Raw genomic sequence first — 25597 nt, 5'->3', positions numbered from 1 at the left:
ATATCAATATTCAAACGAGCCAAAAGTGCAAAAAGAAATTATTATTTTTAAACATAAAAACTTCTTTCTAAGATTCATATTGTATCGAATTGACAATGTGGATCGTACTTTATAAAATTCCATTAAAAAAGTTTATACATACATTATCTCTTTGTATTATTTGTATTCTTTGGAATGTAGTTGCAACTATTATTCAGTATAAATAATACTTGTAAAACATGTACCTGAGCCTAAATTCTTTGACATTATTTACGTTTATTTGTATTTATTATCCCGGCAGTAGTTTTATTATTGATTTTATTATTTAAAATCTCTTTTAGTTTTTAAGCTATGCGACTTGCTATTTGTTAATTTTTCCAAAAATGAAATCGGACAATAAGAAGTGAAAATTGGAAAGTGAAGATATTTCATGTTAAAAATACTTTTAAATTTTTTTTCTATTTTATGTACTCTGCTAGGATTTTTAAGCTTCGACATGCCGAAGTTATGCAACTCTTGAAGTTGTCTTGTCGTTTATATTTAGGCATTTGGTAAATGCGACTACTGGCACATCTAAAAAATGTTTACCAAATTCTGTCCAAAAATTCACTACGAATATATGGGTATATATAATTTTATAATGTATGTGGTATATATATATATAGTTATGAATCATAACTTATGATACTGGTATGTATTTGCGACATTCTTTTGCGTCCCCCATTCTGATCTACTTATTTTGTGCACACATTTTCTAGTGAAGTTTTTGGTTTCTATGTTTTTCTTTTGGTATAAAGGTTGCCCACTTTAAACTGGCGTTATGTTGGCTGGGTTCTGTGTGTTAACCGCGGCAGCATCCAATTTCCCAGATGCCTCCTTACAGTTGTTGGCCAGATTCGTAGGGGTTGTCGTTGGCATCGTGGGGGCTGCTGCCGTCATCTTGTTATTCGTTTCGATATACTCATCGGCCTCGTGCATGGGCGATAGGCGTGGCGAGAGGGCGGCATTTGTCGAGGAACTGCAGGAGGCATGGTCGAATGCAAATGATTATGTGATATATACAATATACTTTTTCTTGTTTTCGTTAATTATTTGTTGAGGGATAATTGATGATGGGTTTTTGGGTTTGGTTTTTTGTTTTTGTTTTTTAATGGCCGCCTAGCGTAATAACCCCTCTATTCGCATATTTGCTGTGAAGAACACTTACTGATTGCCATTGATTTGACGAACTTTGACAGTGACGGGTATGATCAGTTGCTCAGAGGTTCCATCCTTGTTGATCTGCTGCCAGACCGCAGTGCGATTAACGTCCAAAGGCGGCGTGGCAGCAGCCGGAACATTGCCATTGTTGCTCAGCTTGTTGCCCGATAACGGTATGTGAATGGTTGTGGCACCCGAACCAACGCCAGAGTTGCCACCGTTGTTGTAGCTGGCTGGCTGATGATGATTGTCCTTTAATATAAGACAGGTTTTGTTGTTGTTTTTTTTTTGGATACTCAACTCACAGGCGAGCAAGAGAGAGATAAATAGAGATAGAGAGTGGATAGTGGAGAGGTAGAAAGATCGAGCTAACGGTGATGTTTTTGGTGTTTGGAGTGATCGAGTGAAATCTAAACGCCAATTTGCTGTGTAGTGTTGTGAAAAGTTTTGCTATCAATTTAGTTGTATTTCTTCACAGTGTGTGCGGTTTTTTTTTTGCCAAATATTTTTGTTTTTATTTTTTTGTGTGTTTGGTGTTGGCCTTTTTCGTTTACATCAAAGTCGCTACAAATATTTCTTGTTGTCGTTTGTTTTTTTTTTGCCAATTTCGCTAAAATTGTGTTTAGTGTTAGTTACTTGTACTATGATTTTGTTGTAAAATTATTTAACATGTATACATTTAATAGATTTACTTGCGCAGACTACTTAAGCTAGATTTTCATTAACATTTATGTGTGTGTAGACTATATACTATGTCGATATATATATATAAATGTATATGTATAAATACAAATATTGTAGGAATAGCGTAAGTAGAGATAACACATTTCATAATTGAATAATATGCACTAGAAAATAACAGAATTTTAGATAGTAGCATATATAGTACAAATAGGGCCATTAGCGTAGGTACAATTTCGTTTTTTTTTTTTTTTTTTTTGCAGTATATAATTAATAATAATAATAACAATTAGAATATTGAGCATTATGTTTTGGAAAGAAATTAGGAAAATAGTAAAATGTTCGTTCATAAGCAAAAAGACATAATTTTAAGAGAAAAAAACAAAATGCAAAAAATTCCATGCTTCAAATTAAGGGAAAAACATTTACAGAGAATACTGTTGAAAAACACGATCAAAATATATAAGTAGAGAGTTGTATAAAACCCCATTATTTAAAAGTATGTAGTATATATATAAGTATGCATTTTTATACAACAAAATGCAAAAATAAAAACAAAGAATCTCTAAAAATAATTTCCAACAAATTAGACACAAATAGTATTTGTATATAATTGAATTGATTTTCTGTTTTGCTTGGAGTTCTGTTTTGGTGGATTGTGCAGCACTTTGACCGCAAGCGCGAACGTTATGGGCAGCACTGTTCAGAGCAAAGTGTGACCAATCACTCGTGTTGTTCTATTGTGTTGGGTGTTTTGTTGTTGTGCGTGCAGATCGTGTGTGCTATTTGTTGTGTTTGATGGTGGTGTGCTCATTTTTTGAGCAAACTACTTTGTGCCTCGAATTCCTTTTCATTGGCATTTGAGATGTTGCACTTGATCTGTGCACCAGCATTTGGATTGGCAGCACCGTCCAAGCCAGCATCTAGGCTGCCCTTCGGTTCGCGCTTGCCACGTCCACCGAAAAACGGTAAATATTTCTGACAAAAGCCCACCTCAGCGTCCAATTGATGCAGATCATCCGCTGCCGCTCGTTTCGTCATTTCCGGCATAATATCATCCAAAATCTTGAGTTCGCGTCGCGTAAACACAAAGTCCAACGACTTACGAATGCCAATCATGACGACCAACATCAGGGGGAACAAAATGGAGGTCTGCGGGAAACTCTTGATCAGCCACAAAATGATCAAGCAGGCCAACTGAATGATCGTAAACAGATGCACGCGCTTGATGGGCACCTAAGGGAGAATCAAATATTTATTTAAGGAAACAATCGAATTGGGATATTTGTGTGTGCTCACCTGACGCAGGAACATATAGTCCGGCTGGTATTTCGCTGGCATGAACATAATCAGTATGCGATCGAAGAATTGCAGACCCTTGAGCGAGGCCACGCCCATGTACAAGAAGACGCCAAACAAGACTGGCATCGGTATGTTTCCGAGCAGCGGTGTCAACAGCACGGAACCACCAATCGTTAGGAAGATCATGATGTGTGTCACACGCTGCTCGCGCACACCCAAAAACTGTGGTTTCTCACCAGGGGCACTGCACTCCGACTCCAGTTTCAATGAATTGACATGATTAATGCTCAGCACGGTGGCAGCCACGAACCTGAAGACGCATTTAGGACAAGGTGATTAGTCTAGGCAAACAACTCCAACACTCCCATTAACTTACCAGGGAAGTCCCATCATGCTGCAGATGGCTATCAGACCAGACAGCACAAACAGATCCAAATGATAGCCGCAACCCTTCTTCAATTTGTTTTCCTTACGATTGACAATCACCGCTGTAATCTGTTGATCCATAAAGATGAGAATGGTGCCCAACATGGCAGGGAAGACAGCAATGATGGGTGACCACCAAGGATTCTTCTCGGTGAATGGCGGTATCAGCCAACCACGTGTGCTAAGCGTCGGTTTCAATTCGTGTGGCACCTCCAGCTTCTGGGTGGGCACACCCAGTGAATAGTCAAAGAAGGTCATGGCAAAGATGGCAATGAGCACGCTAAAATCACTGATATACTGTCGCACAATCGAGGGGAAGAACAGAGCGTTCTTGAACTCCTTCAGTATTGTGGAGAGGATGAAGGTGCCGGTGCAAAGCACCACGGACATGAGGAAGACGTTCTCGGTGGGCGGTGTGCCGCAATCGTGGCCAACCAGCGTGCCATTGTAGGACTGGGGAAAGAAGAATATAAGGAGAAAGATTAAATTGAGGAAATAAGTAAGAGTGCAACAGTCATCTTTTCAGAATGATACCAATTAAAGGAGTTTACAAATTATATTTCTAGTTGCCATCTACAAAAAAGCTTCCGTAAATTATTTTCACATGATTTGCATTGCAAACGAAAGATCAAATTCGAAGATGAATTGATCTGAGAGATCTAAATCGGACAGACAGACCGGCTAAAGTGAGCTTTACTTACCTCACAGGAATCCCATTTGTATTTGGCAAACTCCAAGACGCTCGCATTGCTCTGCAACGGCGGCGTGCAGATGCAATCGTAGATGCCCTGATTCACTGGGAAAGTTTTGCCAATGACAACAACATTCTCGATAGCTTTGTACACAAAGATCACGGCAATTAATGTGGCGAAATTCTCCTCGGTGAAGCGTGTGATATAACAAACTAAAGCGCTGGCATCAATTGCGACCAGCACGACACAAATGACGGCGACCCACATGCCGATCCAGAACCGAAATGTCATATAGTCCCAGCCTTGTGCCATGGAGAACTCATACACAATGGACTCAAAGACCAGAACTGGACCGGTGGAACCCAAAATTGTCAACGGCTGGCCGGAAAAGAAGCCATAACCCATGCCGCAAACAAACCCAGACACCAGCGATTCCATAGCAGCCATATTCTTGCCCGTCGCCTCCGACAAGAGACCACCAAAGGTAATGATGGGCGACAAGCAAGCGAAATACAAAAAGATCCAGGAGGCAACACATTGCATGGAAAGTGCATCCTTGTAATCACTTATATACCATGGAATCTTGCGTTTAAAATCATTGATGAGGCCACCAAAGAGACGTCCAGTACGCGACAAGCCCGACTCTTCGCGCAGTCGCTGCTCCTCCTCCTCCTCGTCGATCTCCTCCTTGGGCAACTCTGGCGGACGCTTGCGAACCTCTTGCGAGGGAATCGCAGCGGGTGGCTCAATACGTATGGTGGGATCCCATTCGCCTGGGGGTAATACTGTGACCGCATCCAAGAACTCATCCACGCCGGCGAGCAGATGATCACGCTTGCGTGCACGATAGGCGACCTCATGGAAGATCTCATCGGACATCAAGGTGGCCATGGCGCGTCCAATCTCATGGAAATTGCTCTGACTGCCAGGCGGACCCAGCAGGATGAAGATGAATCTATAGCGAAGAAGAAGAAATGTAAATGAGATAAAAAGCATGTGTCAGTATGAGAATTTAAAACTTCGAGAATAATATGGGTTTTTTTTGTATTTTATAGTTAGTTATATAGAAAATATGTATCTAGAATATTGTTCGCTATTTTGTTCTTTGTACCCGCTACCCATAGGGTAGTAGGGTATTATAACTTTGTGCCGACAGGAAATGTATGTAACAGGTAGAAGGAGGCATCTCCAACCCTATAAAGTATATATATTCTTGATTAGCGTCAACAGCCGAGACGATCTAGCCATGTCCGTCTGTGTGTCTGCCTGTCTGTCCGTATGAACACCTAGATCTCAGAGACTATAAGAGATAGAGCTATAATTTTTTTTTCGACTGCATTTGTGATGTTTACACGCAGCTCAAGATTGTTTCAAATTTTTGCCATACCCATTTCCGCCCCGCAAATAAAAAAATCGAATAACAAGCGTAATTTTAAAGCTAGAGTTGGTATATACAATAATACCTGAAATTTTGGTTGCGATCAGATAAAAATTGTGGAAGTTTACTAAAGAAATACTTTTGTATGGGCAAAAACGCCTACTTACTAGGGGTCTTAGTTGCTTTGTCTGACAATCTGGTATATTGTGCCGTCTATGGTATATTTTGAATGCGGTACTATATCGATATACCACATATACCATTTGGTATATTTTTAGTATTTTGTAGTATATTTGGTATATTTTGTGAATAATACCGCAAAATATATTACTTTTATTTAAAATGTGTAGCGGGTATCACACAGTCGAGTACACTCGACTGTAGCTTTCTTACTTGTTTTGTATTAGGAACATTCTATCAAATTACCTTGTTGGCACTGGCACCTCTGTAAGATCGCCCATTACTGCTGCCTGACTCAGGCGTATGAAACAGGAGAGTTGACGCTCCAGAAAGTCGACCTCTCCCACCAAAATGTTGCTCGCCTCAGCGCCTGGGGGAATCTTGCGCATAAAGTGCGTGTTGCCTTTGTGTTGTTGCTCGGCAAGTTCGGTGCCGCTTGTTTGTCTGGCCATCGATTGACTGCTGGGACTCTTCACCATATCCTCTGTGATCACAGGCAGATTTTGTGCGGGCCGCAGATTTTTGGAATTTGATTTTTTCTCTACATTAGTCGAGGTGTTTCGAATAATCGCAGAAGTGTGTTTTCGGGTTTTTCGGGTTTTCAGGTTTTATTTTTATTGGATTGGCAGGCAGTCGTGCAGGTTGTTTGGTTGTTGGTTGGTTGATTGGAAGTTCGTATTGTGGTTGTATTTAGGTGTGTTTTTGGATAGGCATTACAACAACAGCAACGACAACGACAACATAAATTATAAAATTCAATGGAAAAAATACAAAAGTGCATAAAAGTTTAGTTTCAAATAGATCAATTTCAGGGCGAAATCAGAAATGAAAGTGAAAAGAGTTTAACATGCAGAGCTGAGTATTAAAGTGAACTGTGGATCGATAAGCGGAAATTGTTGTGTGGGTTTGTGAGAGCATTAGTGTTAGTTATGAAGTGTTGCAAAAATATCGATAGTAACATACGGAGTCGATAGTAAAGAAAACGATTTACGACTTTAGATAAATAAAAAATAAATTCAAATTATATTCTCTCCGAAATACTATCGCACAATCGATAGTTTTGCAACTTTAATATGTACATTAGGAATATTCTATTAAACTTTGAAAACTTTTGCCTTACTCGTATACTAGGTTCCAATGTTTTTTCTTTAATTAAATCGCATGCAAATTTTCAGCTGCTTTTAACTGTTTTCAATGCTACCAAACAGAAAATAATACTTTGTGTCGTATTTGATTTCCAGCTAATTTTATTGTTGTAATAAACAAAAAATGCAGACACGCTAAACGAACAGTAAGGGCAACCATAACGATAACGATAACGATAACTTGCTGGTTCTTGGTAGTTGCATATTTGTTTGGTTTAATGTTGAAGTTTGGTTTCGTTTACCAAGCGCTCTGTTACTGGGCTTGCCGGGTACCGTTAGAAAACGACCCATTCCCATCGCCAGGGCATTGGAACTGCCATTATTGCCAGTGTTGCCAGGTGGTCCAGGCTCGCTGGCTGTTAGCGATAACGGTGTCGTTGCCAGCAAAGCGTTGCCAGACTGTTCTTCAACTGCAAATTGTTTGGGTTGCATTGTGAGTTGAAATCGTTGCAAAAAACAAATGAAACGAAACGAAACCAAAGAAAACTAAAAGAACAGGATATCTAAGATTGCCTCGCGTTAAGTCTGCAGCATCACGCATACGTAGTGTGATCAAGGAGGACGGGTAGTAGAGAATTCATATATAGTATATAAAAAGTCAAATTTAGAATAGAGACAGAGTTAAAGATGTAGAAAGAGAGAGAGAGAGATAGTCAAACAAGAGCGTGCTATTTTTGGTAGGAACACAAGTAAAATAATTTTCATTTTTGTGGTAAGACGATTACTTTGCACTTGCTGCGTCGTTGGCTGCGATCCTTGCTGGCCAGCTGAAATATGCGAGGGCGAGGCGCCCGCATGGAACCAGGTGGTAACGCCAATAGCGCCCATGTCGGCTTAATGTATCAAGGGCAAGAGAGCAAAGGCGAGAGCGAGCGAATGGTTAGAATGGTAGCCGCAAAAGGCGTTGTACAACACTGGTGATTGACTGATGAGATGAATATGCATGATCTAACGATGCGAGCTGGCTTAAAAGTCGTTTCTCGGTGGGACAGACTTGAACAGCCTCGCTGTCAACATTGTATAGTACTCGTTGCTTTTCTTTTAATTGGGTGCGTTGTACAACACTGGTGATGGATTGATTGATCAATGAAATGTGCTGAATGATCTTAACGATATTACGAGCTGGCTTAAGAGTCGTTTCTCGGTGGGACAGGCTTGGACAGCCTCGCTATCAATATTGTATATTACTCATTGTATTTCTTTTAATTGGGTGCGTGCTCGCTATACAGCTGTGCTGAGGTGCGTGGAAGCAACAACATTTTGGCAGATCGAGAGATCGGTGTGGAAGTGTGTGAGTCTCTATACCTGTGGGAACAGCGAGATAACAACCACGCTGATCCTTGCTACACACATAGCTCGGCGTCACGGGTGTGTGGCATCCCTCCATGCCGTAACTCGGCGATGTGGCATGCAATGTGTCTGCAGCTCAGTTAGTATAAACATTATGTCAGGACATTTTAGTAACTCATGTATTGTTTTTTGTTTTATGATTATGATGCGCAACAAACGTACGAGATGAGCTTAGAATAACCTCGATAATTGAATCGATTATTTTTGTTTTGTTTTGTTTTGGGGTACTCACTTTTCGATGACGATTGATTGCGCATATCGGCCAGAGATCTGATGATGGGCAGTCGCGTCTTCTTTGCATACTCATGTTGATGACGATGACGTCGGAGCAGTGCATCCTTGACCTTATCCTTGACGCCAGCGGGCAATGTGCCGCTGCTTACCATCTGATCGCAAACCAAATCCGCAACGACTTCCAGATTATTTGCCTCCATGTCGAGCATTACGCTGCCATTGGCCAGCAGGCCACGCAGCTCAAAGAGTGAGTGCAGCGAGAGTGTGGCCACATGTGGCTTGGACCAACGATTGCCGCCCTCTTCAACATCCTCCTCGAACTTGATCCAGCGTGCCGTTTCCTTCCATTCAATCTCGTCGCCCTCTTTTACGAGCATTCCCATCTCGGAGAACAGCGGATGCGATACATGCGAGCCATCGTCCACGTCTTCGCCCAGTATAAATTGTACGCGTTGTGCGGGCGGTGTTGCTAATGGAAGGGCAGGGGTGGTGGAAAAAGGTCAAGAGCAGATATCACGATTAGGTCAATAAACATTAATGGCACTCAAGGAGTCAGCGATGCGTTTGGCCGAAGGTCTCCAAGCTTAATCCGCTTAATTGGCCCCATCATTTTGGGGCCGATCCGCACGGGAATTTCGCTCGACTCGACCATATGGCCACTTAATCGCTGTTTCATTTAGTTTAGCTTAATTTACTTTGGTTAGTAGATGTTGCGAAATGAAAGTGGCAACCTTTGAGACGTGATGACCTCGCTCAACGATTTGCAATGAGTATTATGAATGTTCTTTGAAAGTAGGTGACATATTTTACTTCATATTCGATTTTGTGAAGAATTTTACTTTTATCCTCAACGATTTGCAATGATTGCTATGAATATTCTTTGAAAATAGGTGACATATTTTACTCCATATTCAATTTTGTATAGAATTCTACTTTTATCCTATTTTTGAATTGCTCAATATTTGCTGTATTCAAGTTTTTTCATTATTTAATGCTAATTATTGGTATTAAAACCAGTTCTATCTTATCAGTATTTATTTGCATTAATTATTTTTTGATCTGCTAAGATTTGGAAAATAACTTTGATTTACATTTTAAATAAACAAGAATCTTTTTTATCAGTCCAATGATAAAAAAACTTAGCAAACGAACTTAGTTGTTATCGAAGATTTCAGTCCAAATATAAAAATATTTCGAACTTCATAAAGGGACTTATGTTTATCTTCTAGAAGAATTTTGCAAATTTAAATTATCTTTGTGAAAGGTATTAAAATGACCGGGAATTTGTAAACGAATGTGAATTTAAGTCAATTATTTTCATAATTTCCATAGAACTCTTTTTGGGTGAACTTGAAATTATTTAATTTAAATTCTGTTTAAATATTTAACACTTATTTATTTTGGCACTATGTCATTTTGCATTGAGTTGAATCCTTGAAAATTGCATTACAGTCAGTGCAATTACTGTCAGCTTTCGCCTCATTTATCAGCCATATGTAACTTTATGCTCTCCTATCCATTTGTGTCCCCTCTGAACAAGCAGCCCTGATTAATCGAATGACTGTAATTTGTGTATTCTGGCTGCGTTGTCGTTACATCCTGTAATCAGTCTGACGCTTCGACATTGATTGTCGCCTCACATATGTTCTGTTTTTGTCCCTGACCTTCTCCAGTTTCAGTTCGCATAATTACAATGGGGAAGAGAAGGGACAAATTTGTTTGCCCACCTGGACGCTCGACTTCCTGTTGCTTGTCGCTGATGCTATCTCTGGTCGAGCCAGCGAGGCTGCCACTGACCGCAGCAGCAGCTCCAACTCCTGCAGAGCCTGTGCCGCTGTGATGATGTTTGCGGCGTCGTTGCGAGTGCCGACGTCCTCCGGGCACATGGACGCCCACATAAACGGTGTGTGCACGATGTCCTGAATGCATTTCGTAGTAATTGACAACAATAACAACAACAACAAGAACAGCAGTTGTAAATAATAATTAAAATTTTCGAGTGTAGTAAATCCAAAGTGCACGCAATGCATTGCAAATGTCGGTCAGCTTTTCATTTTTCATGGTCGCACTTTTGAAGTACATTCGGCATCAGCTGATAAGCACTGATAATTTAATACAGCTGTCAAGTCATCGCGTTGCGCATACGACGTGTTGACTCATTCAATACACAGACAAACACGCGCCGAACGCTTCGACTTTTGCGGTCGGTGCTTTGCCTAATTACAATTTAATATGCTCTCTCGCATGCATCACAACATTTCAGTCGCTATACTAAGTTGGGTTTGGAAATTTTCTTGCCCTAAAGACAATTCTTTTTGACTACTCGTAATTGTGAAATCATCTGGTTTAAGTACTCTCAGCTGCTTGATCATTATTTAAATTAATTATGAGTAACTTTTGTTTTTTTTTAAATGCCATCACACATCTCGTGCTTCGAGTTTTTCTCAGCGGATACTTAGTATACAATTTGTGTGTATTTGTCACAAGATGTGGTGGGCGTATTACAAAGCTGCTGTTAATGCATTTAATTCGTCTGCGGATACAGCGGCGAGATAGCTAAGAGGAAACGTTGGGCAAGGCAATCTGATATTTGATTACGGATAGTAAGAGAGTGAATGGAGCAGTTCTATCCGGAATAATGTGGTATTAATGGGAAATAATGCAATGAAGGTGTGTAACATGAATTGTGGATTAATAAATTAGCATACGTAATAATACTTATAAATTATTGTAATTCAAATAATATAAAAATAAATTAAATTAATATACAAATAATTCAAGTGTTTTATAGGATTGTGATTGGAGTTGAGATAATAAATATAAATGAAACCATTTACTATAACTAAATTGAATTAAAAAAAAGCGAAATAAATTTCCTAATCTTTCATAATTTTTTTTTATAATAATAATAAATGCTAATATTTTATTTAATTCTGCTCTCAAATTATTCTGCAAATTATTCCTTACAAATTGTTTCCTTTGTTTGTCTAGAAAATGACAAAATAATTTAAACTCGTAAACGAAATAAATTTCCTATTCTTTCTAAATATTTATTTATGAATAATAACAAAAAATTGTGCTCTCAAATAATTCCGTAAATTATTCTTTTGAAATAGTTGTCTTTGTTTGTCTAATAGATGACAAAATAATATAATTTAAGCTCAATATAATTCTCGTAATTCGAAACGTTCATAATAATATTATTTGAACTCAATACAAATTTGTTGTTTTCGTAATTGCACCCGGAACTTTGTTGTTAAAGTCCACTTAGAGCATTCACTCCACGAGTGTAGCGAAAATTATTGTAATTATCATCATAATAGGAAATATTTATAAAAAATTCAACGAGTGCTCTCGTACTTTACATTGCGTAAAATATTCAATATTCAACTTATTTATGCTCATCACGTTTTCTTTCAGTTATTCACGAGGTGTTTTTTCAGCACTCAATAATCAAGCCATTAATTAATTTTCCATAAAAAAAGCAATATAAATATAACAACGAATTTGAAATTAAGATGATATATTTAAGAAAACTAAATGCAGTTTTACTTTTTTAAGTATTCACATTAACTGGCCTAGCTTTTGTTCTATTTATAAAGTGAAGCATGCGGCGTAATAATACTTTAACGAAATTGAAGTAAAAATGATATATTTAAGAATGCTAAATACAGTTTTGCATTTGTAATATGCAGTAAAAATTAGCAAAACAAACAATTTACGACTGCTGTAATTACAAGTTAAAGTTTCATTAACTTGTCAATATCTGTTCTATTTTTTAAATTTATTCGCTCAACTGGCGACTTGAAGATTTGCTGCTTGAGTTTGGGGATTCACGTCCCGTCGCTGTCATTAGTAAATTTCATTTTGCCTAAAAACTTGAGACTTGACTGGTTTCGTAATCAACAACCTGTTGATGTGATGGGGGGCGTGCTTGAAATCGTTTTGCGCAAAACTTTGCATAAAGAATCAACCTCGAAGTCAAGTTAATTGCATGCCAATGCATTGCGTATACGCCGCGTTGTGCACTTGAGCTACAATTTCAGTTTTATTTCGTACTCACCCTCGAAATCGTTTTCTGTAAATTGTTGAGTAAAGTCCTCGCCGCCGGTTCGCGGATCCTTGGGCGCCTCATCGTCACCACTTGAGGAGTTCATATTCCAGGGCCTGAAAAGCGAAACAAAATTGAGTTCGAGAAATAATTAGTTGTGTGTGAATAAAGGTTGAAGCACCTTCATAAATGTTTGAATTAACAAATTTAAATTATTAATGAATCATTTGCACTTTACACTAATTGCTTTCAGAACTTTTTGGCGCACCCAATAAAAAAACAATTTAAGAGGCTAAAAACCAGAAAATAAAGCAAAACAAAAAAAAAACAACCGGTACTGCATGTGCAGCGTATTAATTGAAATGCGCCATAAATGCCGCCGGCTCAAAAATTAAAATTTAAATAAATAAAACTAAAAAGGTAAAAAACAAACTCAAAAACAAACAACTTAAGAACTCGTCGTTGCTTTTGTGTGCTCTCCCATTAGATCACAGCCACTGTCAACATCAACATCACTGTCACTGCCACTGTCACAGTCGCACTTACAATTCGTCATGAACTATTAAACAAGGCAATTCATGTGCCGTGTATCACATTTCATTATATTGTAAATTATTTAATGCAAAATTTGTTTGCTCTGTGTCACTGTCATTCCAAAGTTTACATCTGTTTTGTCTCCACTTCTCACGCGACCATAAAATATTGTTGCTCTCGTTTAGTGCTAGTAATTCGATAGATTTCGCATATTTAATACCCTATAATCTCAGTGAAATGGGTAATATTGAATTGAACTATTGATGAGTTACACTTAACAAGTAATTGAAATATTAAATTCTGATATTATTTGCTGAGCTAAACTAAATTTGTATTATTATTGCCATAAATTTCTTTTTAATCTCGCTACGTGGTATATTCTAGTCGGGATCAGAGCAAATAGGCTTATCTTGGACATGCCATATGTGTAATTACTTATGTATATTTATTTAATACACTGTAGTCAAAAGTAGTATAATTAAGTCGCTAAGAAGAAGAATTATTCAAGATATGACTACAATTATTTTACTTTGTATGTTTTTAGTTGAAGTGACTAAATAGTTCACGAAACTTGTAAAGTAAGAGCATTGAATCGTCATCGTTTATTTTCACCCAACACTACACATATTTAATCAGCTTGTTTATAATTGGTAAATAAATTTGTATTTAAAGAATGTTTTAATTTGTCTTATTGTTTAAGCTGGCAAATCTGTTTTGCTTTCATTATAATTGTTTCATTTGTTTGCTAATGAAATAATAACGTAATTCGTTCGATTTGATTACGAATTAATGTGCAGCACCTTTGACTCTATTACAAATGCATTTGTCGAATTATTCAACAAGTGCTATAAATTCCAATACGTAAAAGGAATAGCGAAGGCGAATATTACGACTCAAAAAAGTATAAGATCATCTTTGTATTTCAATGGCATTGTTAAGACTTTACTCTTGAGTACACAACATAAAATTGTGTGTGGCCTGTAAGTGTTTTCTTGTTGGAATTGCTGTCAATGTTTTATAAAAGAGCTTAACATCTGGGGAGTGAACGACAGGCGCTATCAACAATCTAGAATGCTTATCTATATTCTATATATGTGTATAGCATACGCAAAGTATATATAATGAGCTTCAGACAAACTGTCCAGACTATCTGTCAAGTGCCGGTATAAACTGGGTCGATCCCAGTCCTATATGTACTATCAACCACTTTTTCCATTGCTTTCCCAGTTACACTGTCCCTAACCAAGTGCAAAAACAAGTGACTCACTTATCGCTTGATTATAAAAAACAATTTTAAAGAATATCATAAAAAACAATGCCATTAAAGCGCTTGGTTAAACTTTATAGGCGACGTTTAAACAAAAAGATACTCGTCGTATGTAGAACAGTTGAGTGAGAGTACGCTTGTCTTTGTCCTTGGCTTTTGTGAACGGTTATGATCGTTGTTTATTGCCCTTAAGATAAACCTGTCAATAATACACGATGACACTTGATAATCTTTTAAGTAAATACTCGACTTTTACATGGATTGTGACACATTCCAAGGCAATCAGCGCACACAAATTAATTTTACATTTTACATTGATTGGGTGGAAACTTGTTTCCCACTTTACTTACGAGTCGTCTTCACGAATCGCGGCTTTTTGGTTGTTGTACCGAAAACCCAAAATAAAAATGTTAAAACCACCTGCAACAACGAAACGAGATCGCGTTGTTCGAATTGCGCGATCGATTTGTTGTTTATCACTCGGCGGCGATTAAAAATGCGGCAAAGGGCGAACTTAGCGATAGGCGAAGATTGCCACAAAAAGCGTGTGTCAACACACAACACGAATGCACAAAAATATTCTACTATGAGTAGTGCTATGTTTTTTTTTTTGGTTTTTTTTTTTTTAAGTTTGCCTGCTCACTCGATTCTTTATTGCGCCGTTCTATCGACTCGCTGCAAGCCCGGACGATTGCAGACTAACTGCTAACTGGCCGATCTTCAAAGCGAAGCAGCGTCGGCGCTTAACCCGCCGTCGCCGCCGCTGCTGCGATTAGCGCCGACAGCGACGCGTCGATCATGCACAGTGGTTCAAGATACGAGCGAAAAAGCAACCTTACCATGACTTGGCAATTTAACTGAATTCAATAGAATTTAATAAAAACAGAAAATTAAACTATGAAAATGAAAAAATGAAAAAAAATGATTAAAAATTGTATTGGAATATTATGAATTAATAAAAATGAGATTAGGGAAATTTATATTTTTTTGTGTCAAAATATTTCTATAAATATTTTTCTTCAATCCTTTTAAATTTTCAAAAATATTTAATATTAATATAAATTAAATAAAAATTCACTCGAAATTTTATTCGAATATTGTGAATTAATAATAATGAGATTAGGGAAATTTGTATATTTTGTGTCGAAATATTTCTATAAATATTTCTCAACTCTTGTTCGACAATTATATAGATTTGTAGATAAGAATATTTTTTGTGTTTACTATTTTATATTTTTATATATTATTATCAAATTCAATTAGTAATGTTTCTAAATTTATAATTTTTGTTTACTCATGATTACAAATCTATAAATATTTTCTAGTAGAATTATACAAAAAAATATTGATGTGTGTGTTCTAGTGTTGATCAAATATTTAAAATAAATTCAGTTGGTTTTCTTTTACTCATTCATCATTACTCATTTCGTCTTTCTTCTTGCATACTTAAGCGAAGTAATGACAATTAATAAAAAATATCAAAAAAGCAATTGCAAATAATTACGTTTTGATTTGTTAAATTTATTCATTTCATTTTAGTAACTTGAATTAATTGCTTCCACTCCCGCTAGCAATAACCAGACATTACTAATGAATAAATTGAGTTTAATGCCAAATGAAACTGGTTGCACAGTGCGTTTGTCGAACGTTTAGCGTGAGGAAGAGCGCCGTGCACACGCGCACACACAAATAGAATTGTCATAAAGTGTTGGTGTTTAGAAGGCGTTGATTATCGTTTTGTTGTTTTTATCATCGATATTCGCCTTCTACGTACGCATGTATTTGTTGTAGAACTTCTTCTTATCGCCCTTGCTCGCTCAGACATTGGGCACTCTGTTATCAGTTAGTTTTCTTTACAGACTGTTTACCTAACTTGCAATTAAGTAGTATTTGTTTTTTCATCTCTTTCTTTTTGTTTATTACAATATTTGCCTTTGTTTTGTGCGGAGCTATTCAGGCATTGTGTTTTACAGTGATTGCATTCATTGATACCGTGTGTGTTATGCACTGCGGAACTGGTTACAACTGCCCCAAACTCGTCCCAAAAACATTATTTGCTTGGAGTGAAACTAACCAAATTAGTTTGTTTGCAGTTGGCGGCAGCAGAACTTGACAACTTTTGTGTTGGCCCAAAAAAAAAAAATTGAGAAATATTATTTTTATGCTGCCTTTTCCATTTAATTATAGCGCCAAATAGAAAAAAACAATAAAAAATATGTTGTTTAGTCGCCAATCACGCACACTAACATACGTCACTTTGTTAATATATGTATTTATTTCAGTTTTTTGTTTGTTTGTTTTTATTGTTCTTCAAATATTGAAATGTTTCTTTTGTTTTTCTTACGTATATGTATTAACATTTTATTACCCTTATTTGCATAAATACATACTTGGCATACAGTCAAATAATTTATTAATTGCATCAAATGAGTTTATTTGTTTATGTTTTTGTTTTCATTTGCCTGGCATTGTTGTTTCTATTTTTGTTTACAAGCCATACATATATTTGAGAGACAAGTCAATGGGACAGATAAATGATACCTGTTTGCTAAAGATTTTGTTTTTTAAATTCTTAAAACGTTAAGATAAATGACAAGTATGAGAAGTAGAATCTGAATTGGCTACTGAATTTGAGTTGATTTTTGGTTAATATTTTGAAGCGTTTAGCTTGAAGAATAAATTAACATATTTTTGCTTGACTTTTTACTGAATTTACTAGAACTGTTTCAATTGTGTAGATGTTTGTGATTTCGGTAGAAATTTGGTAAATTTATTTTCAATGACGTTCTTAAGGAGAATTTAAGTTAAAAGTATTTTTATTTGTTTTTTTAATACTAAGAAGTAACTCTGAAAAAGTTTGTCATTTTTAGATTTTAATTTTAATGAATGTAAAAATTTGTTTTAAACTTTGTAATTTGTCAAAGACCAAATGAGATAAAATTTAATTTCTTTAATAGAATAAATTAACTAATTTTTTCGTTATTTTGTATTGAACTAGATATAGAAGAGTTTCCATTTTAGTTGATATTTTATCAGCATGAAGAAGTTAAAGTTCTGTTCAAATTCAAAGGCTGTTGACTTGGTTAATGTCAAAGAGCAAATGAGATAAAATGTATTTTCTTTAATAGTTTATTTTATGGGAGTTTCTTTACTTTACATTGTAGGCTTGATGGAATCTCTCTTTAAAATGTTTATTTGCTTTATTTTCGACGATCCTAACAAAATTCCACTTGCGACGACCGCACTGAACTGGTATCTACTAACTAAACATTGTGTTTATCACTCGATGCGAGGACACACATCGAACTCGAAATAAGACTGAAAACAAAACAAATAGCATCGAGATATATCCAATACATATAAAGATGAAGAAATAATCTTGAGGCACACAGCGTTTTTATCTCTCGCTCTTGCTCTCGGTCTCGATCTCTAGTTGTTTGTGTGTGTTTCTCTTTTGTCTCTGGCGCGACACTTTCCGGCTATGCATAATATCAGCTACTAACGGAATGCCCACGATTTGTCGCCACATATACTATATATACATATATCGAGAAGTGAATATATATACATACTAATGAGCGTTACCGCTCTGAATCGGAAAACAGCTGTGTGGTGTGGCTAAATCCAAAAGAAAACTGAATCAAAACCGAAACCGAAACTGAAAGTCGAAGAAAACGGTGAAGAAAAGGGGGCTGCAATACAATATAATACTACAAATGCTTAATCGTTGTTGTTTGTTTTGATTTTATAATGGTCGCTAGTATTTATTTGAATTTGCAACGATGCGTATTACGACGCTGAGAGAGCTGCAAGGTAGCATTTGACCGGCTTAAACTGGTAAGCGTCAACCGTGTCGAGTTTTATAATTATAATTAGTGTTAGTAACTCAAATCAAACTTGAGCAACTGATCAACTGATCGAGTGATTGATTGACAGTCTGAGATTGAGACGCAGACACGGCAGACATCACAGAAGTTAACCTGGAGGGGAAGATCTTTGTACTTCACAACTTGCGGCTTCCCATTCAAAATCGAACTGGATTTTCAATCAATTTGTTTGTTTGCCGAAATCATTCATGAAATTCCGCATAAAATTTGTCACTTGCTTTGGGTCATAACACATACACCTCACTTGCCCTCAGCAACAGTTGTGTATTGTTTATGAATTCATTTTCTGCGAATTAACAATAATAATTAGCAACAACATATTGATGAATTGATATCTATATTTGTTCGCAACACGTGCGTTCAAGATTCGACGATAAAAAGTTGTGTACTAAGTCAAGACTTAGTGAGTGAGTGTGTGGAGAGGTAAACCAATAGATCTTAGCCGCATTGACGTCAAGTAGTCGATAACTTGGATGACAATCGAGCTCTACTAGCGTCATTTCACTAACCCCCCAAAAGGGAACTGTGTCATAAACAACAGATTCGATGCGTATTCGATTCGGTTCGATTTGGTTCTTGCTTTTATCATTTATTTCATTTGCCAATCTTAAGTGCTTTGTTATACTTGGCAACTAAATTGTTTAATAAACGTGACAAGCTCCTCCAATCGAGATGATTATCGATAAATATTGTTTGGCACGTCATTGAACAAGGCACTTGTGAAACCATTTGATAACGTTTTTTAATTTCACGCTTATCATTTTGATTTTATTTCAGTGTGAAAAAACATTATTTGTGTGGTATATGGGTTCTACTTTGCTTTGGCTTTTGATAGGTTTATGATTTTGACAAATTTCACAAAATTCGGAAACGATTTTTTAAGAGCTCTAATGTGTTTTTAACTGGTACTAATGAAGATATGGCCACACAAAAACCAGTTTAGGGTCGCCTCAAACAGGCTTGCACAAATTGTTTTAGGTGCTTCAGTTTGTGGCCTCCGCTAAAGTTATTTGTTTTGGCCTGAAGTATCAACAAATTGTATTAGCACAATTTTATTATAGCTCAGCTTTTTTTTTTTGATAAAACTCATTGTTCAATTTGACTTCAAATAGACAAGCCGTTTGATATCAGTCAAAAGACTAGATAGCAGGAGAAGTGAGGAGTGAGAAGTGTGTAGCGCTTTTATTATATTGACATAGCTGACTTGGATCATCGAATAATTCACTATATAAAATTAGGAATCAACTGATTCATTATTATTTGTTTACCATTTTTGTTGATGTTGATAAGCGCAAAAAAAATGCAAATACGTAGAAAAGGATTATTAAAATTCTAAATATAATAAATGGTTTCTGAATCACAGCATTTAATATCATTAATATAAAAATTAACGAATTTGCGGTTCAAGTTATTAGTAATTTGTATTATTAGGCATTATTATTTGTTTGTTTTGCATAAAATTCTCAGAGGCAAATCTATTTAAAGTTAATATCGAACTATTGCTAATTCGTTCTTATCTTGCTTATATTTTTATTTATTTTCTACTTGACTGCAGGAGTCGTAAAAATCAATTCAATTTAGCAAATCAGCCCAAGATAAGAGTTTTAAAATAAATCTTGACACTGTTGTTTTGATTTAAGGCAAATGTGTAATAGCGATAGCGAGTTGAATTTAGACCAAATGAAAATCAGCTGTCAATAATAAATTTACCCGTTCCCATTTCGAGCAAGAGATGAGCTAAGTCTGGTGACGTTTCGATGGCCATGGAATGATATTGTAAGCTCAGGGACGCAAGTTAATGGTTTTGGCTTTCTTTTGCGACCCTTGCCCGATCCGCATATACAATAAAGTCGTGCTAAAATGCTACTACAACTACTTTTTGCTGATGTCATTGTCTGGCATTTGCTTTCAGCTTTCATTTAAGTTTTATTGTCTTTGGCTGCAAGGACACACAAAGTCCGTCCTGCAAGTGACAGTAAATAGAAAGGGGCGAACCAAAAAAAAAACTATTAAATTATACGAGTTGAGAAGGAGAGCATGACTTTCTCATGGTTACAACTCTCTAGCTTATCGCGGGCAAACAACAAATTTCACGCATTAATCGCAAACAATTTGCACTTGACGCGGTTTTTTTTTGTTCGTTAACAATTAACGAAGCGACAATTAAGCAGTAAATAATGCTAAGAAATATTGCAAGTACAAATAGATCAGCTAGCGTGTTAAATTTGGGCTAAAAGGTCTACACACATAAAAAATAAAAAGGCACGTGCCGCTTAAGGCGTCGACTCTGCTGCGGAACATGGCGGAAATGACATACATAAGTCGCACTCAGTGAGGAAGAGGGTAGGAAATGGAAGGGAGGGAGGAAGGTGACAGTTGGGTTGGGTGTTTGGAACTCAGCCAGGCAAATGGGATCAATGTCCCCGCGTCTGTGGAAGTGGATGTCGCATTGGAGAATGAGGCAAGCAAAACAGAAATGCCAACTGCCAAGCAAGAGAGTGAACAACAAAGAGAGACTGACAGAGAAAGAGAAGGATTGAGAGAAGGAGAGAGAGAGAGACACCTTGCAGCAGCAGCAGCGAGAGACTGCAACTCAGCAGCATTGTTCGCTTATCGAATGCTTCCTGCCACCTGAACCAACAACAAAACAGCACAAGGAAGCGCTGGGCACAGCGAACTTATCAGCGACTCAGCCCCAGACACGGCCAGACAATAACCATCTGCACTTGCCATGTTATTGACCCACTGCAGCAAAAATAACAATGGCTTACACACACACACACATATGCCAGCCACCCACACAGTTGGCTCACGCATACAAAGACGCAGACACACAGAGACTATCTCAAACAAAACGGAAAGTAAGCTAAAGTTTTCCAAAGTTCAGCATAGCGACAGACTCCATTGTTTTGCTAGAAGTTTTCCTTGCATACACTCTAGCCGAAAGATTAAAGAGTGTGATAGCTTAGTTAACGAGCTTGTGACAGGCAAAGTAAAGCAAAGCAACCGAAAGGAGACTATAAATTCTCAAAGTTCTGCTTTTGCAGCAGCAACAATTTAATGAATGTAATGAATAATATGTTAACTGATATATACATTAACATTGTTCTAAAAATGTATCGAAATGTTTGACATTTATTTTTAAGTTGATACTGGCAAAACCTTTTCATCTATTTACAAAATTATGTATAATACAAAATGTACAAACATAATTCTGCTTTACAATTCAATCGGACAATTGAAATATTTTATTGCTGATTTTTTTAATTGATTGCTTTTATTCGTAATAGTTTTGTTGTAGGCTTGTTTTTAATTAATGTTGCTTTACAAATTTCATTGAAAGGATTTATTGAGGTCTTTTAATATAGCAATGAAGCAAGTAAACATTTTTGAATGACTTTCAACTTGAATTATTGGAAATATATACATGTTTAATCTTTTTTCTATATGCATAGAATGGTAATACTATAAATTTTTTTTTTAATTTTTCTCTATTTAGTCTTAGTTTATTTTGAGTACTCTATTCAAGAAATAAATTTATTTTTATTGTCATTTAAACGAGACTCATCATTAAGTACTTTGCTGTCTATCAAGCTCAAACATTTACTACTTTATCATACATTTTTTTTTGTTTCTTTTCCGTCATCTGCCACTTGACGCGATATGGTTAAAGCCTTTATGGCCTATCGTTGGCTGGGCGCTTATTTGAGCTTTCAATTAGACGCCATCAAGTTTAATTTATGGCCTAATCGCATTTTAATGACAATACCCGGTAAATAGTCGGTATCGTGCCAGCTCATCAAATGCTTCCAAATCATAATTTGTTGACCTAATGATAATACTTTGGGGTAGATATGCGTGTCGCGGAAGTTCCCATTGTCACTTAATTGGGGGCACTACGTTTATAAGTAATACGTCTATGGGTATAATGGAAAAGCTATTGTGCCTTTAAATCTCTTGCATCGCGAGTGTTTAAATTTATTTTCTCTCCGTATTTGTTGCTAATGTGAATGCAACTTGGGCTTGGCCTGACATGTAAATAACTATTGTGTGCGAGTCTGGGGCACATAAATAACTGTAATTTATTATTAGTGATAATTTAGAAATAAAAATACGCGTGAAGTTAAATATAGTAGAGCGACAGAGACGTAGTTGCTTTTTTTAAATGTGTAATTTTACTACGTACAACATGTCGTATGAGCAATGCATTAAAAACAATAGCCGGCTTCTGGCATTGTTCAACACTGACTGTCGCTGAACAAACATGCTTTTAGATCTTTCATTCGATACGACCAGCAGCTGTTTTTCGTTTGCAGTTACTGTTTTTACATTGTTCGAGGAAAATGATAAGCAGTTGTGTTGTTTCAGCAAATGTTTGTATCAATCTTTTGCGCTCAAAAAACTGTTTTGTTGTGTTATAATGATATAGAAATGGTCAAGTTAATGCATGAGTTATGCATTTAAAGTAAAATAAACTAATACATTTGTACTTATTTATTTTGTATAACTAACTACAGTTATAAATATATCATTATTTACTTTGCGTTTATTTTTATCTAGTATTTTATTGACTTTGAAATATATTTAGCTGAGTATTTATTTAGTTCACTTCGATACACAATTAACTTTTCACTCATTACTTTAGACATTTCTTATGAAATAATTTATTTATTTTTTATTTTTATTTTGTATAATGTTTTGTTAATATTTATTAATTTATTTTTCAATTTCTGGTATTTAATTTATTTGTATTTAAATTTATTTAGTTCTTGGTTGTTATATATTTTTTCATTCAACATTTACGCCATCCACTTTGCCAGTGCAATTTTAAATGCATATTGAACTCCACCCATGCATTACGCATACGCACTGTTGGCTTTTATTGGCCCCTATTAAAATGTGAACTGTTTTGTTTTTAGTTGTTTTACCTGCTGCTATCCGTTGCTATCACATTCGGCAATCTGCCATTGCCATGAAAATGTTTGAGCTGTGCCTGTGACTTGGTTTGTTGCGGCATTGCTGTCAACCACACTGCAACCAATTTGCTACTTTTTCTACACCGCAACAATGTGCAAATTAACAAATTTCAAATGGCTGCGATTTGTTGATGTGTTTGGACAGCATCGGCGAGTGCGAGACAAAGACACGGCGGGTTATTGACACGACGTTTTGCAGACACAAAGAACAAAAGCAACACGAAGCTGACTGAAAGGAGTTTAACCCAAGTCAAAAGGGGGAAGCAGCAATTTCAATCAACGAAGCGCAGAGTTTAAAGCGCGGTCGATTAGAATCTGTTATTTTGTTGCTGTTCTTCAACTTTTACTTTAAGCACTTCTTTTTTTAGTTCTATATTCCGGCTGAAGTGGCAACTGCAGCCGTAATCCGCATTGCATTGAGTCGCGCGCCAGACTAATCCGGCCGGGTTAAAAGCGTCGCGAAGTCGTCACGACAACGACGCTGTTTGAGTTTTTCTCGCAGCGCCGGCTCAGCTGTTTTTTTGTATCATCGATGCACGTTCGCTCGCTCTCTTTATCTAGTTTCGTTCGCTCTTTGCCTCTCTTCTAATTTAAGCTTTGGCTGCAACTGTTGCACAGAGCACAGTTGTGAACTGCATTCGGGGAGGCTCTCTTTTGGGCGCTCTTTTGTCTGCTGAATTAATGTGTTTACTTTACGGCTTCACACATAATTATTGTGTTATAAGCACGTTTCCAACTTGCACGCCAATTGGTGTTTTTTTTTTTTTTTTGCCGGCCAAAAGGATGCCATTGTGGTAACAAGACTCGGCATGTGTGTGTGTGTGTGTGACATTGTGCGGTTGGAGGTAACGTGTTGATATTGCTGTAACAGCAAATGCAATTTAATTTAATTAAATTTGCACAGCAATTGACTGATAGCTTTTTTTTTTGCCAACACAAATTATGGAATGCACTCAATTCATTCAATGTTCAAGTTTACCCTCTTGCAAGGTCAACGAAAGTATGTTAATTTTAGAAATTGATGAGGTTGCTTTTTAATAGCATTTCCATTAACCTTTCATCGATTTATGGAAGGCCAGAAGCTTAATTGAAAGGGTATTATTGACATATTGGGAAGCTGGTTCTTATGATCAAATATGATATTTGTAAAAAGTCTTTTACTTTTTTATTTCTCTTCATGATTTTAATTCTTTCTGTAAATGGAAGAATTCTTATTGTAAAGAAAACTTGCATTTCGACTTAAATGAAAATATTCAGTTTATTAATCTTATTGCAAATGGAAAAGCTTTTCATCTTGAAGGCGCTGTTTTTATTCTTATTACAATTTTGTATAAAAAGAATATCTTTTCATGTTCGATGCTAGATTTCTGGGATATTTCTTATATCGTTTTAGTTATATTCCTTTGAGTTTTGCGTGCATTAGTGAGGATTTTTATACCCGCTACCCATAGGGTAGAAGGGTATTATAACTTTGTGCCGGCAGGAAATGTATGTAACAGGTTGAAGGAGGCATCTCCGACCCTATAAAGTATATATTTCTTGATCAGCGTCAACAGCCGAGACGATATAGCCATGTCCGTCTGTCCGTCTGTGTGTCTGTGTGTCTGTCCGTCTGTCCGTATGAACACCTAGATCTCAGAGACTATAAGAGATAGAGCTATAATTTTTTTTCGACAGCATTTGTTATGTTTGCACGCAGATCAAGTTTGTTTCAAATTTTTGCCACGCCCACTTCCGCCCCCGAAAATCAAAAAAATCGAATAACAAGCGTAATTTTAAAGCTAGAGTTACGTATTTTGGTATATACAATAATTACTACAGTAGTTATGATTCCTGAACATTTGGTTGCGATCAGATAAAAATTGTTGAAGTTATTAAAGAAATTCTTTTGTATGGGCAAAAACGCCTACTTACTGGAGGTCTTAGTTACTTTGTCTGACAATCTGGTATATTGTGCCGTCTATGGTATATTTTGAATGCGGTACTATATCGATATACCACATATACCATTTGGTATATTTTTTAGTATTTTTGTAGTATATTTGGTATATTTTGAGAAATATACCGCAAAATATATTGCTTTTATTCAAAATGGGTAGCGGGTATCTCACAGTCGAGTACACTCGACTGTAGCTTTCTTACTTGTTCTTTTTGATGTCATATTACATTTGATAAAGTAGTTTTCAATGCTCCATTAGATCAAATTGAAATTTTAATATATCAAATTATTGTAATTTTATTCATTTATTTTACTAAAGCCAACCCTCTTTATAATTTAATTAAAATGGACATATTTTTACTGCACGTTCATTTTA

General features: G+C 36.4%; 1 protein-coding gene across 19 annotated transcripts in view; it reads right to left on the bottom strand.

Annotated features, from left to right (window-relative positions):
* Nucleotides 1–25597, bottom strand: part of LOC117563783 (sodium bicarbonate cotransporter 3) — a 31335-nt gene that overhangs the window by 1067 nt on the left and 4671 nt on the right. The window contains exons 1-12 of one of the 19 annotated variants that reach the window (XM_034242295.2): nt 23235–23555; nt 12631–12734; nt 10295–10486; nt 8566–9036; nt 7226–7393; nt 6085–6322; nt 4290–5235; nt 3539–4041; nt 3160–3472; nt 2854–3096; nt 1187–1431; nt 424–997 (exon numbers count right to left, since the gene is read on the bottom strand). In XM_034242295.2, the coding sequence (XP_034098186.2) occupies nt 787–997; nt 1187–1431; nt 2854–3096; nt 3160–3472; nt 3539–4041; nt 4290–5235; nt 6085–6322; nt 7226–7393; nt 8566–9036; nt 10295–10486; nt 12631–12734; nt 23235–23323 (3723 nt within the window). In that variant the 5' untranslated portion in view covers nt 23324–23555 and the 3' untranslated portion in view covers nt 424–786. Of the gene's footprint in view, nt 1–423; nt 998–1186; nt 1432–1739; nt 3097–3159; nt 3473–3538; nt 4042–4289; nt 5236–6084; nt 6380–7225; nt 7394–7708; nt 7817–8288; nt 8386–8565; nt 9037–10294; nt 10487–12630; nt 12735–14769; nt 15057–23234; nt 23556–25597 lie in introns of those variants that run through there. The other 18 variants (XM_034242297.2, XM_052002554.1, XM_052002556.1 and 15 more) reach the window with 18 other exon arrangements.

The sequence above is a fragment of the Drosophila albomicans genome, chromosome 2L, assembly GCF_009650485.2.
Source record: "Drosophila albomicans strain 15112-1751.03 chromosome 2L, ASM965048v2, whole genome shotgun sequence".
In the NCBI taxonomy this organism is placed as follows: Eukaryota; Metazoa; Arthropoda; class Insecta; order Diptera; family Drosophilidae; genus Drosophila; species Drosophila albomicans.
Note: the sequence above shows the minus strand (reverse complement) of the source record. Positions and strands in the feature narration are given on the sequence as shown.